General features: G+C 45.0%; 3 protein-coding genes and 1 gene segment (V, D, J or C); 3 read left to right on the forward strand and 1 right to left on the reverse strand.

The window, feature by feature from the left end:
• LOC144284988 (T cell receptor beta constant 1-like) overlaps positions 1-18,086 on the forward strand; it is a 113,825-nt gene that overhangs the window by 73,763 nt on the left and 21,976 nt on the right.
• The window catches only part of LOC144284990 (uncharacterized), a 76,222-nt gene that overhangs the window by 57,459 nt on the left and 677 nt on the right, over positions 1-18,086 (reverse strand). Inside the window, exons 2-3 of one of the 3 annotated variants that reach the window (XM_077850208.1) lie at positions 16,528-16,633; positions 11,949-12,369 (exon numbers count right to left, since the gene is read on the reverse strand). In XM_077850208.1, coding sequence (XP_077706334.1) covers positions 12,168-12,369; positions 16,528-16,633 — 308 coding nt within the window. In that variant the 3' untranslated portion in view covers positions 11,949-12,167. Of the gene's footprint in view, positions 1-11,948; positions 12,370-13,896; positions 14,543-16,527; positions 16,634-18,086 lie in introns of those variants that run through there. The other 2 variants (XR_013353367.1, XM_077850209.1) reach the window with 2 other exon arrangements.
• LOC144285120 (M1-specific T cell receptor beta chain-like) overlaps positions 1-18,086 on the forward strand; it is a 40,211-nt gene that overhangs the window by 9,660 nt on the left and 12,465 nt on the right. Inside the window, exon 3 of the mRNA XM_077850372.1 lies at positions 861-976. Within this exon, the coding sequence (XP_077706498.1) occupies positions 861-976 (116 nt within the window). The remainder of the gene's footprint in view (positions 1-860; positions 977-18,086) is intronic.
• Positions 14,608-17,956, forward strand: LOC144284987 (anionic trypsin). The gene is made up of 5 exons (XM_077850207.1): positions 14,608-14,766; positions 15,647-15,806; positions 16,692-16,945; positions 17,303-17,439; positions 17,741-17,956. Exons 1-5 carry the CDS (start codon positions 14,727-14,729, stop codon positions 17,891-17,893), a joined length of 744 nt encoding a protein of 247 aa, XP_077706333.1. The 5' UTR covers positions 14,608-14,726; the 3' UTR covers positions 17,894-17,956.

Genomic DNA, 18,086 nt, shown 5'->3' on the forward strand with positions numbered 1-18,086 from the left:
GGATTAGTCACCCGGTTCGTAGTACATCGGGGCAGCCCTGGAACAGTAACACAGCTGATCACACAGGCACTCTCTGCCTAACACACACCCAAATTGCAGACTTGAAGAGACAAAGTGGGTGTTTGGCATACACTACAATGTTTGTGCAAGCAGTCCAGGCAAAATGAACAACACTTACCAGTTACTCAATGGTAGGAACACTCCTGAAATCCAAGTTCCCAGACGCCAGCCTGGGGCCTACATTGCAAGAGCCGGTCCTTCTAAGGGGACCTATTGTGTTAGCTGTTTTCTGCACACACACATACACACACAGACACAAAGGCACGCGCACACACGCACACACATGCACACATGCACCCACACTGCCACGTGAGACAGAGATGGCTTTCACTTTGGCAACTCTAAACTCTCTTAAATCTAGAAGATGACTAAGGGATGGTGAGCGTGGGCAGGGACAGTGACATCACAGACAACCAGCCTCCAGCCTGAGCCTGAGAGGAGCCAGTCCTGCCTCAAGTCTGCCATGGGGATCGGACTCCTCTGTGGTGTGGCCTTTTGTTTCCTGGGAGTAGGTGAGTGTGGAGTGTTAGGGGAAAACCCCTGTGCTGTTATTTCCAGGCCCTGATATGAGCCTTTTCTTTCCTTAGGCTTCCTGGCCTCTGGAGTCACATCCTCTGCTCTTCTCTCATAGGCCTTTTGAACGCACAAGTGACTCAAACCCCGAGACAACTCATCAAAAAAGTGGGAGCGAAAGTTTTGTTGAAATGTTCACAGAATATGGACCATGAAAGAATGTTCTGGTATCGACAAGACCCAGGTCTGGGGTTGCGGCTGCTCTACTGGTCCTATAATATTGACAGTGTTGAGACAGGAGACATCCCTTATGGGTACAGTGTCTCGAGGAAGAAGAAGGATGCCTTCCCCTTGATTCTGGAGTCTGCTCGCATCAACCAGACATCTGTGTACTTCTGCGCCAGTAGTTAGCCACAGTGCTCCACAGCCACATCCTCTCTGCACAAGATGCACAGAGATCATGGGGAAGTGACCTTAATTCGGGGCTGAGCTGCATTGGCTTCTATGGCACATTTGTGCCGATTAGAAGAAAGGCAGTCTCTAAAGAGGAACCCAGGCCACAGGCGCACACCTGGGCCAGGGGAGCAATGTTTCTCAGGCCTCATTCACCAGCCCTTTAAAACTCAGGGGGCCTTCCGAACCCAACCAACCCAACCTTATGTGTCATCCCCAGCCTAAAACCATGAGACCCCACCCCAGCTAGAGGAGACGTATCTCACATATTCACACCAGAGAGGCCCTGTTCATTGGTCTTTCCTCCCCTTCCTAACCTGCTCCCTACTCTGCTACTTTGCCCCATGTCTTTGCTCTTGACTGATATTTCGCTAGAGGTCATTCACACATTCTAAACCCTTTCTTTAGATAAATTTTAGTATCCATGTGCTGATTCAAGAGAAAGTTGGTGAAGTTTGGATCCTGTTCATTCAACTGAAAAAGAGAAAAATACTGATAAAAAATAAATCTTTCTGAGGTTCCCTAAATGGCCAATACTGTTGTGTTGGAAACTTCTGATCAGAGGAGTACCCTGTGACACAGAAGGTGGTAAGAATGAGTCAGGCCATACCTGTAATCACAATCATCAGGAGTAAGTATCCATTTGTTTAGTTTAGGAATGAGACATACACGATCCTGCCAGGAAATATTAATTGAGCCTATTCTGCTTTGGGAATGCAAAACAAATATAAAGGGTGTTGGAAATCCCAAATGTTGGGGAATTTGCCAAAGTATTAATGAGACAAAACAGGTATATAAGAAGTTTTGATTCAGTGCTAATTCTTTATGTTGTAGAATTCAGAGAAAAGAAAAAATCAGTGTGTATTACACTATTCAGGATCAAGTTCACATGAGTGATAGGACTTGAGCTGATTTTAGATCAAAATAAAGGCAAAAGGAAGTATCAAAAGAAGGAAATATCCTGCAATGTTTTTGTGAGAGATCCTGCCAGAATGAAAAAGTGAATTTTTTTTCTCTGAGAAAAGGCAGGGATCAGAGGTCTCCCAGCAGAGGCCAATGCCTAGAACAGAGAAAACAAACCTTCACAGAATATTATTAAATGACAAGACACATTTACAAACATTTATTTTCAGGGGGCTTTCAGGGTGTCTGGGAGTCCTGTGATGTCCAACAAATTATTTCTTTCCCACCAGAAGCATTGTACTGACTCAGAAGATCAACCTTGAGAGAGGAGAACAGTTACAGGCACTGTGGTTTCACTCCCAGTGCTTTCGGGGACCATCCTCACCGCAACTGAGACCCTTATAGGAAGAGCACCACCCCAGGCCCAGCGGCTGTCTCAACAAGGTGCCACCTGTTTCTTCTGATGCATCTCATCTCACTAAGGAACTGTCGCCCAAGCAGAGATGTAGAATACATGAATTAAGTGCAGAGACTGAATATCATACATCTCATGAATTACACAAGATGTCTCAAGAGGTTGAAAGGATTGTAGATTGGGGTAGGAGGCTTGAGTTTTGAGATAAATCGAAGTGTTCTAAGGAGAACTCACAAAATACACTCTCAAAAGCACATAAAATGTTAACTAATGTTTACCATAAGAATACAAGGAAGAATTCAGAAAATGTAAACCATGATTTTAGATAAAGAGTCATCACATTAACATCCTGAAAAATTCATAGAAAGAAAAATGCTATTTTCCTTCTATGAATCAAAGGTTTAAAATTCTGTGACATGGGTAAATATAACAAATTCTTCTGTATTAAATGAAAATAAAAGCAGGGTTTACTAGGACATGATGGGGAAGAGGAAATGGCTTCTTAAGAAACAGGGGCAATGAAAGGGAAGGAAAAAATGTTTCCTTTTTTCTAGAAAAGAACTGAAATATCAAACAAGGGTGATGCTACAGAAGAAAGCACTTCCCCTTCTTTCTAGACAAGAGTGAGATATCCCAACTAGTTTATCTGAACATACACTTGTGACATACAAGGACTATTTTCTACTCATTACAAATGAAGAACCTAAATTTAAATAATTTGTCCAAAGCCACACAGCTGGTAAACTCAAGTTGAGGTAAACTCAAGTCCAAGGTGGGTAAATATCCTTGCTTCAGCCAAATGGGTCTCGAATCCTACCATTAATGCAAAGATATGATTCACACAGCCAAAGAAATGGACCCCCTATCTCTGTACCAGCAGCATAGCCAGCACCAAAGACACTTTTCATGATATAGCGTAAACTTCCAACACTTCCATCTTGAAATGGAATGATGAAGTGTTAAGGGAAGAAATGGTATCATCCTAGTGATGGACAAATGGAGACAGCCATAAAAAGAAAAAGAAAGTCAGGTGTGTTTGATGAATATAAAACAACTGAAACTAAGGCATATCTTCAATCAATTTCAGAATGAGGTGGATAAAATGATCTTAAAGTGATGCAAGACAAGGAAAAGTGTTAAAAACCAAAACAATGTATAAATGAAGGAACGAGAAACACAATGGTTCACATTTCTCAGCAGCAACACTGAATGCTAGAAAACAACGGTGTAAAAAATAACTATGAAATTCCGATAGAATATAATTTTCAGCCTGCATTTCTCAACTAACCCAAGCTATCCATAAAAATGTGATTTTTGTTTCTGCCAGGATCTCAAACCTAAATAAATTCTTATTTTATTCTTCCTTAGAAAGTTCTTGGATAATGTGTATCAGCAATCTGTGGGAGAAAATCAAAAAGAGAAGAAATCATAGGATTCAGGAACTAGGGAATCCAACTCAGAATAACAACAAAGAAAAGCCCTAGGATAGGAATTGTGCAGTAGAACTGGTTAGCAACGCATCCAGACAGAAGCAGGGAGACTCCAGGGTACATTTTCAAATATTGCCCAAACATAGGCTGTGATACACGAAATGAGAAACTCCTCCATAACATAATCTAGCATGAGTTAACATGTGCAGAAACCCAGATCCAGTCTGGAGAAGATGACTCCACTAAAAGGAATCTAGATTATTCAGAGGTTTCAGATATAGGTAGCAACTAAACCACAAAGTCTGCTGATTACTAGATAGCCATTTATTTATCTATTTCAAAAGATTTTATTTATTTACTCATGAGAGACACAGAGAGAGAGAGAGAGGCAGAGACACAGGCAGACGGAGAAGCAGGCTCTATGCGGGGAGCCCCAATGCGGGACCCGACCCCGGGACACCAGGATCACTCCCCAAGCTGAAGGCAGATGCTCAACCACTGAGCCACCCAGGTGTCCCACTAGATACCCACTTAAAAGAATGAGGTAGGTCTTCTGATGATATGGGAACTCCTGTAAGACTCATCCTCAAATAGCAAATATACTCTCCAGACAAAAAAATTTAAAGGCCTCCCTTAACACACTGAAAAGCAATCAAAAGAAGGCAATATTTACAGGGAAGTCAACACTTGGATGAAAAGTCAGTTTTTGAGGCACCTGGTGGCTCAGTTGGTTAAGTCTGCCTTCAGTTCAGGTCATGTTCCCTATGTCCTGGGATCAAGCCCTACGTGGGGCTCCGGCTCATTGAGGAGTCTGCTTCTCCCTCTCCCCATGCCCCTCCCCTCTGCTCATGTTCTCTCTCTCTCAACTAAATAAAATCTTAGAAAAAGAAACTTCAATTTTGAGGGGCACCTAGGTGGCTCAGTTGGTTAAGCATTTGAGTTCGTTTCGGCTCAGGTCCTGATCTCAGGATCATGAGATGGAGCTCTGTGCTGGGCTCCACGCTGGGTGGGGAGCCTACTCAAGATTCTCTCTCCTCTCCCTCTGCCCCTCCGCCACACACTCACCTGCACACACACTCTCTCTCTCTCTCTTTCTTTCTTAAATAAATAAATAAATAAATAAATAAATCTTTAGAAAAAAGAAAGAAACTTCGATTTTGAGGTGGAAATGAAGAGCGCAGGAAATGAAATGTAGATAGATATTAAAGATTTTTCTTAAATTCTTTGTAATATGTACGATTAGTGAAAGCAAACATTTCAGCATTGTCTTGTGAGACATGTAGTGGATACACACAGTAAAACTGACAATAATAGTGATCCCTGGGTGGCGCAGCGGTTTAGCGCCTGCCTTTGGCCCAGGGTGCGATCCTGGAGACCCGGGATCAAATCCCACGTCGGGCTCCCGGTGCATGGAGCCTGCTTCTCCCTCTGCCTATGTCTCTGCTTCTCTCTCTCTCTCACTGTGTGCCTATGATAAATAAATTTTAAAAAAATGACAATAATAATGTAAAAGATGAGGATGAAGAAAACATGCACATTTAGTTGCAAAGTTCTATATTTTAAGTGAATCTTTACCATATTAATTGTAAGTAAGCTGTAAAAAGTTTAAAATGAGTATGATAATTATTAGAGCAATCATTAAAAAAATTAAAGAAATATACCTAAAATTCCAGTAGTTAACAAATTAAAATAGCATTAAAATTTTTTTTTCAAATAATTAAATAGGGTCTATCTATCCTAGGAATATGTTTGCTCTGACATTCAAAATCAGTCATTGTAATTTACCTTATTAATACGTGTATAAAGACTACACAGTTATTATTAGAGATAGAAAAAACACTTAGCAAAATTCCATACCCATTGATAATGGCAACACTCAGAATTGGGAGCAGAATAGAACTTCATCAATCTAATGAAGGACATCTACAAGAAGCCCACAACTAAGAGCATACTTGATGGTAGAAATATTCAACTTTTTAGCTCTAAGCTAATAAACAAGTCAATAATTTCACTAACACCACTTGTACTCCACATTACTAAAGGTGCTATGCAGCACGTTAAGACAAGAAAAAAGATGAAAGGGCTGAAGAATAAATGATAAAGTAGAACCTTTTAAGAGATGAAATCACCGTTTACATTTAAATATCAAAAGAAACCTATAAAATTATAAAATTAATAAGTGAATTTCTTAAGGGCATGTGTTACAATATTAACATGCAAAAATCGCATTTCATATACTATGGCAAACAATTGGATAGTTAAATTTTATTTATTTTTAAAGATGTTTATTTACTCATAAGAGACACAGAGAGAGAGGCAGAGATATAGGCAAAGGGAGAAGCAGACTCCCTGTGGGGAGCACAATGTGGGACTCAATCCCAGAACCCTGGGATCACACCCTGAGCCAAAGAAAGGCAGATGCACAACCAGTAAGCCATCCAGGCATCCCAGGATAATTAAATTTTAAAACTTGCATTTAAAAGAATGTAAAAACAACCCAAATATTTAAGAAAAAAATTAACAAAAGATATGCAAGACCTGTAAACTGAAAACTAAAAAGCAATACTAAGAGAAATGAAAGACAAGTTTACAACATGGAGATACATATCACATTCATGAATTGGAAGTCTGACTATTGTTAAAAATGAGTATTCTCCCCAAATGGATCTATAGCTTCAGAAAAATCCCAATTATTGTCTCAACTGGACGTTTTTTAAGAAACTTAAATACGTATTCTAAAATGCATATGGGAAAAAAAATAAAAATAAAAATAAAAAAATAAAATGCATATGGAAATGCAAAGGTTCTACGAGGAGGCAGGATCTGGTTAAAAGCCTATGTGGGATCTTTCAGGCCTCCCCAAGGGCTGCTACCCAAAGGGTGGCACACTGTGGTACTCCGTGATGGATGGGGAGGGGTGGATACTCGGTGGACACCTGACAGTGACTCACTTGTGATTCCTTGTGAATGAAGACCCATCCAAAGTGAAGAGCCACATAGCTCCACTGGGGGGCAAATAAAGCTTCTGCAGAAGCTCACCGTCCTACTACAAGAGGGGAACAGAAATGCAGTAGGGAAGGAAGAACCCACTGGGGAGGAAAGAGGCCCTGGAGTTTGCCTTTTTTCAAGGACGGTGAAGGGCTAGCACCTAAAGATGCTGACTTGCCTGCTACTTCTCCTGGGACAAGGTATGAGGCTAATCCCATAGGGAAGTTTGGGGTTAATGTTGATGCCGAGTAGAGGTGCAGAGGGCCTGAGGCCACCCTTTGGAGGATGAGGGAAATGGGTTAAGTGATTAGTGGATTCTGACCCAATAATAGTTGGAAGAACAAAACGGAGGCAGTGCCAAGGGTTCTTTGGGATCCAAAGTGACACTGAAGCTAATGGCAAAAAGACCTTCCTGCCTGGGGACAGGCCTGTCAGCTCTCTCTCGCTCTCTCGCTCTCTCTGAAACTAGGCTCTGTGTTTGGAGCTCTTGTCTCTCAAAAGCCGCGCAGGGACATCTGTCAACGTGGGACCTCCATTACCATCCACTGTGAGGTCGATACCCAAGTCACCTTGATGTTCTGGTACCGTCAGCTCCCAGGACAGAGCTTGATACTGATTGCAACCGCAAACCAGGGTGCAGAGGCCACCTACGAAAGTGGATTTACCAGGGAGAAGTTTCCCATCAGCCGCCGAACCCTAATGTTCTCCACTCTGACTGTGAGCAACCTGAGCCTCGAAGACACCAGCTCTTACTTCTGCAGCGCTAGAGACACAGCGCCCAGCACGGATCAAAGATCTGAACAAGAACCTCAGCTGGCTCCCTCCCACCCAGCTTCCAGCCTGGTGAACTCAAGGCCCCAGTCAAGGCAGGTGGGAGGGGAAGACCACAGCTTGAGCTGCTCATTGTGTGCTTGTTGGCAGATCTGGGTGTGAATAGGTAGGTCAACTAGCCACAGGGACACAATCTGCAGGACGAACTGCAGGATGAAATACAGGGAAGGTGGCTACCAAGAGGCTAAGGATAAAATTCCTTCCACGACAGTGTTAAGAAGTACTTAGTAGAGACCATCGGATAGTTTGCCTTCTAGTGGCAGGGTCAGAATGAACCTTTAACTATTTTATCTCAAAGCTCTATGTAGCTTGTTTTCCATCAATACAGTCCAGAAGGCTCTTAGTCACCTTGATATCATACAGGTCCATTAGACCAATGGCATCATTCAGGATGTTCTCAGTGAGTAGGAATTAGAAAGCACTCGCAATGCCTCAGCATGACATATGCACGCCAGACCAATGTAAGATCCGCAGAAGTTCAGAGACCTGCCACATTGATGAGCTCACTGTAACATATGAAATTTTATCAGTAGCCACTCCTTGCTCAAGGCTATGTATCATCTTCTCTGGGAAAATTTCATTTATTATTGCCATCATTTCTCTTTCTTTTAGCTATTTGCATTGCAAAATCAATGCACATTATTGTAAACATTGAAATTGCTCGTTTATTTCTTCTTTTTTTTCAAGTCCACAATTCATTGTTTATTGTTTGCTGAAAACAATTCCACAGTTTGTCTTCACCAAATTACATCATGATGGATAATGGGCATTTGGGGCTTACAAATCCTTTAAGAATGTACCTGGAGATCACAGTATAACCCAATCCTTAATACAAATAATCTAAGGGCTGTTGTAATATGATAGGAAAAGCCTGTGAAGTTAATAGAGGTTTGCCATTACAAGCTATGATTTCTTTTCAGGATTTTATTTACTTGAGAGAGGAGAGACAGGGAGACAGAGAACAAGCAGGGTGAAGGCAGAGAGAGAATCCGACTCCCTGCTGAGCAGGGAGCCCGAAGCGGGGCTTGGTCCCAGGGCCCTGAGATCATGACTCGAGCCAAAGGCAGATGCTTAACCGACTGAGCCACCCACACACCCCTGAAGTCACTCATTTAAATAAAGTTAGATCATATGATACATACTGTTTTACCATTTATTCTCTCAACCCAAGAATATTTCATAAATACCCTTTCATGTCAAAAAATGTACCCTGCATTAACTTTTATAAGACTATTTCAATATATTGATGACTGTCCTTTATATATCAATTTTTACAATCAAAACCAATGGCAAGGTAAATATCATATGCTAGATGACAAGGTTTAATTTAAAAGCAACGGCGTGTGTACTGATTTATTTCTATTGCAGTCTCGGCAAGGAATAATGGAAGCTCTCCCTGTCCCACCTTTCTACAACTGGCCCTTCTTAGTTAGGTCTCAGCTCAAATACCACCCCCCCCAAAGAGATTTTTCCTGACCACCTTAGCTAACAGAGCATTTGCCAACCTGGCATTCACTCACACCTATTATCACTTTATCCTATTTTAACAATACCTAACCACCACAGTCTGATATAAATATATATACTCTATATACACGACATATATACATCATTTGTTGTCTGCTTCCTGTCACTACACCTCCTCACAGATGTGTGGACACATACACACACAAATACACATAACTGCTGTGAAAGCAAGGACACTTCTATCTTCTTCAGTGCTAGTTCCTTTCATCTTAAGAAAACTGCAGGAACGCTACAGAAATTCAGCCAGTATTTACTGAGAGTTACAGACTGAATTCGACTCCTCCAAAATTCACACAATTACAGCCCTGAGCCCCACTATTTTAGAATGTGACTGTATTTGGAGATTTGGCCCTTACAGATCTGGCCTTTAAAGATGCTATTAGAGTGACCCTAATCCAAACTGGCCAGTATCCTTATGAGAAGAGATGAGGACATCCTAGGAGAGACACCAAGGTTGTACCCATAGAAGAAAGGCCACATGAGGACGCATTGCCAGCCAAGGAGAGAGGCCTCAGAAGAAATCAACTCTGCTGACACCTCTATCTGAGACCTCTAGCTCTCAGAACTAGGAGAAAGAAGATTTCTGTTGTTTAAGACACCTATGTCTATGTTCTTTTGTTATGGTAGCCCCAGCAAACTAATACACTGACTAAATAAATATGATTCAAAAGAAAAGAGGAAAATTTGACCAGCAGTGTGGATTTCCCTGGAGAAAAAGTCTACAAAAGTATTTGAGTTTAGACAATTTAAGCCAACAAGCAAATGAATTGTTCTAATGGGGACAGAACAGATGCTTCAGCTTATGTTTGAATAGAAAGGTGGCCCAACTATCGCCAGCTCCCTCTGCTGCATTCCCACGGCTGGGAAAGGGAGTAGATGTTATGGGTTCTAGAGACCAAAGCCCAGAACGTGCTCAAACCCAGTGGCCCTGAAGTAGATGGTCCTCAAATTGGAACTGTCTTGGTGCCTATGTGGACTAAGCACTCAATGCTGAGCCTTGGAAGCCATTTGGAGATCTTTCTGGACAGTTTGGTCAATAGGAATTGGAGTCACCAGCAGCTGCCTTCCAAATGGACAACACATTCTAGAGTTTTTATAAGCCAAATGAGTGGAGAGAGCCCAATTGGGCTCTGATTGGACTTATTATTGAACTTGGCTTGTGGAGCTCAATCTGGACCTAACACGATTTAGAAAAATAAAAACACATGTTATTTATTAAACTTTGAGTATCATGGAATAATTCACGGCTGCTACAATAATAACAGCCCACATGGGTATTCCTCTTGGACTCTCTCCTGCCTTTCTTCTGCTACTACCTTCTAGAAGATGTTGGAGCGACTTAAGAAGATCTAATAGGCCCAGGAGGGATGGAAATGTGAACAGAATGACCATTACATTACAGGAAACAGTCTTTCGTTAGTGTTAAAACCTCAGTTGCTAGACACTGCCCACTTACCCCTCAAGCCTGAGCAATAGATAAAATATGCAAATGGAACTTTGCTCTGGGCCTGAAACTCACTTGTCTTCTTTGGCTTCAAGGTGGGGAGCAAGATGAAGGGGCGAGAAAGGACGGATACCCCCATTTAGCCAACTAGCATGGCCCGTCTACACATCCTCACCTCTGTCTCAGTGTTTCTCTTTCTCGGGACCACACAAAACCCCCTTCACTATTCAGAGTCAGCAACTCCCAGGCTCCAATATTCAAGAAAGCAGTTCTTACTGGACAAGAAGAAATTGTGCCATGGAGAAAATATGTAGTTTAGAAAAAAAATAATGCAGGAAAGGAGCTGGAAGGTTGGAGAGAAGACAGCTCAGAATTTGACAACATGGTTGAAGAGCGGTGAAGGATATGGGGCACAAGGCGGAGTTGACTATGAGTGGAGGAAAAATACCTGAGTCAGGGGGAAGGGCTTAGGAAGAAAGTGTTAAAAAAAAAAAAAAAAAAAAAAGGCTGGAATTTGGAATCTGACCAAAATCTACTTTTCAGACCACTGAAAGGTCCAACAGCCCCCCGTGTGTAGCAACACAATGGGAAATGAACTACCCCAAGTAGGGGAAGGCCCAGGTGTCAACTCCATATTGATTGTCCAGGTGACCCAGCAGAAGTCACTTAACTTCTGAGCTTTAGGTTGCTTGTTTCACGTTTTTATTTATATTCTAGTTAGTTAACATATAGGGTAATATTGGTTTCAGGAGTAGAATTTAGTGATTCATCACTTCCATATAACTCCTAGTATTCATTATAAGTGCCCGAGAAAGTGGTGTCTGCTGCTTCCCTCATGGGGCTGCCCTCGGGATCAAACAAGAAGACAGGAAGCTGAATGGTCTCTGGTAGAGCGGGCAGGCTCTAGAGTCAACTATCATGCTAAAATCCCATCTCTACAACCTACTGGCTGTGTGACCTTAAGCAAACTACTCCATCTCTATAAGGCTTGTTTTGTCATCTATGAAATGGGTAACCTCATAGTTGGTTGTTATAATAAAGTGAAAAAAGGTCCATAAAAGACTTAGACAATGTCTGATATAGTCAGAAACTATAGTGAAGAAACTATTCACTATTATAATTAAAAACCAGGAATGGGGCACCTGGGTGGTTCAGTGATTTAAGCGACTGACTCTTGATTTTGGCTCAGGTCACGATCTGAGTCCTGGGATCAAGCCCCGCATCTGGCTCTGTGCTCAATGGGGAGTCTGCTCCCTCTCCCTCTGCCCCTTCACACACTCTCTCTCTTTCTCTCAAATAAATAAATCTTTAAAAAAAAAAACTCAGTGATTTGATAGGCTAATTATTAACTATGAACTATGAGAATGCCTTAGAGAAATAGTTCAGAAGGAAGATTATAAGAGTTGCATAGACTTAACCAAACCAAAGTTGGGCAAAGCTGGACCTGAATCCACCCTACCTGTCTGAGCCTAAAGCATGAGGTCATAGTCTCACTTAGAGCTATTTTCTCTGCCTATAAAGTGATTCCTTCTACATTCAACAAAAACTGACTTCATACTATGTTGTGGGTATAATAGTTTATTCTGAGGAGGAGCACAAAATATCAGGAAAAAGCTAGTCTTAAGGCTTTAGACACAGAAATTCCTTGAGCTCTTGGGTGTTCCCTTTTAGACAGAGTCAAGGCCACAAACATTTTCTCCCTATTCCTCAATTTCCTGTCTTCTCCCAAGGGGCACCTCCTGGTAGGATACCTGTCCAGGAACACTGGTATGTGTTCTTCTCCTTCTCTGCTACAGCAGGACTTCCTAGAAAAACCCCACGACAAAGGGACAAAACTAAATAGCATATTTGGTGACATTATAGGGAAAGCCTCTGTTATAAAGCTCTACAACTTGGTTCAGCTACCCATGAGCACAGAGACATGTCATCTGTGCCTTAAATGTGGTTTAGAGTAGACCAGGGCCATGGCAAGGTAAAGCTCTGAGACCAGGTGCGAGGTGGAATATTCATTCAATCCCTATTTCTGCCAGGGAGCCAAGCACCAGGAAGGAGCTGAAGGTACATTTTGTCCTCTGGGAACCTCTGGCTAAATCCCAAATAAACCTTCTCATGTGGCACCTGCCCCAATTCCCAAACTTCCAGTGCTGTCCACATCTTCTGGTAGCCTTGAAGCCAGCTCTGCCATTTTTAGATCTGTATTTGTGGGTAACACAGAACCGTGCTGTTCTCTTCTTCTACAAATGGAAATAATTTCATTTTGTATGTTTCACAATTAAAATATTTGTGAAAAGACAAGTTCAAAACTCAATGCCAATGAAGACCAGCATACTGCTGTTGTTGGGGTATGTGAAGCCTTATAGAAGGCTGTCGGACACTGTACAAATATAGCACCTTCCCACAGAGGTGTGAGCCCATCAGGATGAGAGGGGGTGCTATCAGAGAGGCCAGAGCTCTGAGGGCAGTGCTCCCGTCATGGGGAGGCCAGCCTCCAGCCATGCCAGGCAATGGACTGGAAGACTTCCTATGGGCCCCTCCCAGCTCTGTGAACCCACAAAGGCCAACTTCTGCTAGTTTCCATTGACTCCATTCCCTCAGCCCACTTCCTATTTTATTGCCGGATGTCTGAGCCTTTTTCACTTTGTCCCAGAACATTTACTCATTTCCACTTTTCAAAAAATTCAAAAGTGAACTGTGTCCAGCCCTGCCCTTCATCACCTCAGAGCTCAGAGGAGCTGGGAAGGAGAACTGTCTTTGCAAGAGGGTTCCTTCACCTGGCTCATGGAATTACACTCAACACACTCTCTCCACCTCCATTCCCCTCTGGCCAGGTTGTGCCTCAATAAATTACGGGGTTGTGTTTTGGTCGCATGGAAGGTCCCAAACTGAGGCCATTTCTGGGAAGATTACCTCTGTGCTGAGTCCAGCACAATAATCTCACTGCATCTGCAATAGAAAATTCTAGAATTTCCCCCGTTCCACTGTAGTGAATGATCACCAAATACTCCACCCCTTCACTATGTGCTAATCTCTCTACCTACTGCTGATTCTTTGATTGGAACCTACATTTACCATCACCCAGAGCCTGTCTAATGTCTGATCTGGAGCATACAATCAGAGCTCAGGCTGTCAGCCCCTAGCAGGTGGGAGCAATTTTCATCACCAGTGGTGCCGATTCTCAGGGCAACCAGGAGACTACATAAAGTGAACCCATAGGGATCACCGGGTGGCGCAGCGGTTTGGCGCCTGCCTTTGACCCAGGGCGCGATCCTGGAGACCTGGGATCAAATCCCATGTCGGGCTCCCGATGCATGGAGCCTGCTTCTCCCTCTGCCTGTGTCTCTGCCTCTCTCTCTCTCTCTCTGTGTGTGTGTGTGTGTGTGTGACTATCATAAATAAATAAAAATTAAAAAAAAAAAAAGTGAACCCATGACAATGTGAGTGATGAAAAAGACCAATGTCCTAATGGTGAGAAAGAGGAAGGATGTGATCTTGAGCTTACATCCTCCAAACATATCAGGTAAATGCCCACTGAACTTCTCCTTCCAAGTGCTCCTGTCCACAAGCCTTGATGGGAAGGAAAGACAGCTGAAAGCCCAGACTCCCATCTCCCGTCTCCCTTCTCATCGCCTCTTGACATTGGGATCCTGGTTCCCTAAAACCTTGGATGTGACCTTCCTGCCCAGTGGTTTAAACTTGGGAGAAGGGTCTTCATGCTTATAGATGCAAGACTTTACTCCCCTCGTAGGGGTTCCAGGTCACTAGCAGCCAGATTTCCTTCCAGTATTAGGCCTTGCTCAGAGCAACTTAAATGAACTCCATGTCAGAGGGCCCAGGCCATTCTTCCTCCTCTTCTCATCTCAGCTTCAGAAGGTCCATCTGTGACATATGGGGACTTGGCTTCTTCCTCACACCCCAGAATCCTCCCAGGAGTCAGTTGTGTCTTCCTCTCTGCTCTCACAATGTAGGTTTTCTTATCACCTGAGGGTCACAAATCCCCAGACAGCCAAACACAGCAGAGGTGATACAAGGCCAAGGGAAGGGAAAGCTACAGGTGTGTTTGTCCTGGGAGGAGTGGTGACCCTCCACCCTGGAGTACACCCCCTCCCTCACCTTGGGAGGTATAAAGGCTCTCCACCACCCATTCAGTTATACTTCTGCCATCATGAATCCACTCCTGATCATTGCTTTTCTTGGAGCTGCTGGTGAGTTCCATACATGGCTTTGGACCCCACTCGCCTCCTTCCTGGCAGGAATTCTGCTCCACTCTTGCTGCTCTTCTGTATTTGCCTGGGCTCTGAGAGTCTATCTCCCCTGCCCAGCAGCCCTCTTTCTCATTCCTGGGCTCTCTGTAAGCCCCATCTCTCCCACCTTGCACTGACCCCACTCCAGACCCTGTCATTCATCCATTTTGGGACTTTGTTGGGAGAGCCTGGAAAGGGAGATCAGGTGCAGGTAGGCCATGAAATGAAATAGGGGGCTTGAGGCTTAGTTCCATCAGCTCTGGGATAGCTCCCCTGGAGCTGTTCTCAATCCCAGATACGCCTAGGAAAGCTGAAAGAACATTCATGTCAGAGTCTTAGCCCTAGAAATTCTGATTCAGTTGGCCTGGGGCCTCCTCTCCCGGGCCTCATGGTGCAGATTTTTAGCAATGGGAAAAGCTAGGTATAGCCAGGGCTACTTAGCCAGATTTTCCTAGCTAGACCAACCCATCCTGACAATCTGGGGCTCAAACAGCCATGAGGAGTAGACCAATGATGAGGAAGAGAAGCATTCAGTGGATGAGAAAACCACATTCGGACCCGTGTTACATTGCGTGCACTGTGTCCTCACCCTGGCACCCCCAGAAGAGGTCTGGGCCGGAGCCCCAGCAGGCACCTGGCCATGTGCCCTGTAGACACGCCAAGAGTCTCAGCAGAGCTTCGCACTATGATGCCTATCAGGGATGTAACACTCCCCACTGGCCCATCTATCATCTTTGTGCTTGCTGAGGGCTTCTAATCAGCATGATCCAGCCACACGGGCTCTGGGCTCCACCTGCCTACATCTACTGAATTGGCTTCTCTGTTCCTGTCTCCATTCAAGTTGCTACCCCCACAGACGACGATGACAAGATCGTCGGGGGCTACACCTGTGAGGAGAATTCCGTCCCCTACCAGGTGTCCCTGAATGCAGGCTATCACTTCTGCGGGGGCTCCCTCATCAGTGACCAGTGGGTGGTGTCCGCGGCTCACTGCTACAAGTCGTAAGTGCTCTGTCTCCCACCTTGTTCTCCATGCCCAGAATCCTCGTGGAGAGCTGGGGTCAGCCCAGGAGTGTGGAGGTTAAGGAAGAGGGGCGGGTGGGGACAAGAAGTTGTCCCCAGCAGCCCCACCCACTCACCTAAGCTATGTTCAAACAATACTGATGTGCAGCTCCTATCCCAGGGCACTTAACTCAGAATTTTCAGGAAGATGAGTCTGAATATTGGTGATTTTTTAATGCTTTCTACCTCTAGTGACTCTATTCTGCAGCAGAGCTGAAGGTCACTGCCTAGACCAAAGGTTCTCAAACCTGAGTGAGCATCAGAATGACTTACAAGGCTTCTTGCAAAAATATGGACCACTGGGTCCCACCCCAGAGCTTCTAATTCAGCGGGTCTGGGGTGGGAACAAAAACCTATTGCTGCTAACAAGTTCCCAGGGGATGCTGAGGCTGCACATCCCAGGGCAACACTGAGAACCACTGGAGTAGATCATACAGGATGATGGCACGGACCAGCCCTAGAAGGGAGGGAGTAGAAGTCACTGCCTGTAGTCAGCAAATTACAGAGGATAAGGAATACATGGGGAACTTCAAGTCAGTCATGTATGCCTATGGCACCAGGTGCCAGGGAAGGGGTGGGGTGGGGAAGGCAGCTGGAAAAGCAGGCTGAGGAGCAGTCCCCACTGGATCCCTTTATGTCACCCCACTCTATGACCACCTACCTCTCGGGGAGAAAGTTCTTGGTCTCACATTTGCACGGATCCACCACCCCTCTCCTGCCAGGTGATATTGCCACACTCCCACTCACGAGCAGAGAGCTCGAGAACCCTGGAGAAAAGCGAACATAATGGAGAAAAGGGTTTCCCTGTGCTTGTCTTCCCAACAGCCGCATCCAAGTGAGACTCGGAGAGTACAACATCGATGTCCTGGAGGGGAATGAGCAGTTCATCAACTCCGCCAAGGTCATCCGCCATCCCGACTATAACAGCTGGATCCTGGACAATGACATCATGCTCATCAAGCTCTCCTCACCTGCGGTCCTCAATGCCCGGGTGGCCACCATATCTCTGCCCAGGGCCTGCGCAGCCCCTGGCACCCAGTGCCTCATCTCCGGCTGGGGCAACACCCTGAGCTCTGGCAGTGAGTGGGGCCCTCACTACTTCATCCTCCAATGTCCCCAATTTCCCGAACCAGCCATGCCCTGGAGCTTGAGTACCACTACACACAGGACTTTGTGCTGGGTCCTAGAAAGAGGCAAAGCTTTAAGGAGTTGACCCCCTAGAATCAAAATATAGGACAAATAGAGCACCTACTATTGTCCCATCAAGGGAGGGGCTTGGCAGGGTTCAGCCTGGAAACCAAAACCCATTGTTCCTCCGCGGGGCTTACATTCTTGGCATTCTCTGTGGGCTGCCCTCAGTGTTCAGCACTGGATCTGTCCCCATGCTGGCCTGACTCACCTTTCTCCTTGCCTTGATCTCTCCCTTCTCCTCAAAGCCAACTACCCCGAGCTGCTGCAGTGCCTGGACGCCCCAATCCTGACTCAGGCCCAGTGCGAAGCCTCCTACCCCGGCCAGATCACGGAGAACATGATTTGCGCCGGCTTCCTCGAGGGAGGCAAGGACTCCTGCCAGGTGACTGACCCTTCCCATGCCAAGACCCTTGCCCATCCACCTGCTCTACCGGGGAGCAGGACTGAGCACACAGGACTGTGGAGCTGGGGCAGGAGGGCTCCGTGCAGAAGGGAGGACTTCTACAGGGCGAGGCAGGCCAGGCTGTATGACAGTCACTGCCTTAGTCAGGACAGAGATGGGACCACCATGGGAAACATGCAGAGCCACAGAGCTGACCAGAATGCAATCTTTAAAGGTTCCGATTATATAGGTGCCCTTTCCACCTTCTCGATAAAACCTGTCCCACCTTCTTCCTCCCCAGGGTGACTCTGGTGGCCCCGTGGTCTGCAATGGAGAGCTCCAGGGAATCGTCTCCTGGGGCTACGGCTGTGCCCAGAAGAACAAACCTGGAGTCTACACCAAGGTGTGCAACTTCGTAGACTGGATTCAGTCGACCATAGCTGCCAACAGCTAAAGCCCCACCCCCACCTCCATCCCTCTACCATCACCATGCTAATAAAGTGTAACTGTCTGTCAACTGTCTGTGTCTGTGCCCCCTCCTTCTCCGGCCACATTGGTCCGACAGGGCTCCCCCTTAAAAATGAACAGAGTACCCCATTTCCCAAAATGCGTTCCTTGGAATATCGGTGGAGCATGTAAAGAGAAAG

This window comes from Canis aureus, chromosome 15 (assembly GCF_053574225.1).
Source record: "Canis aureus isolate CA01 chromosome 15, VMU_Caureus_v.1.0, whole genome shotgun sequence".
Classification (NCBI taxonomy): domain Eukaryota; kingdom Metazoa; phylum Chordata; class Mammalia; order Carnivora; family Canidae; genus Canis; species Canis aureus.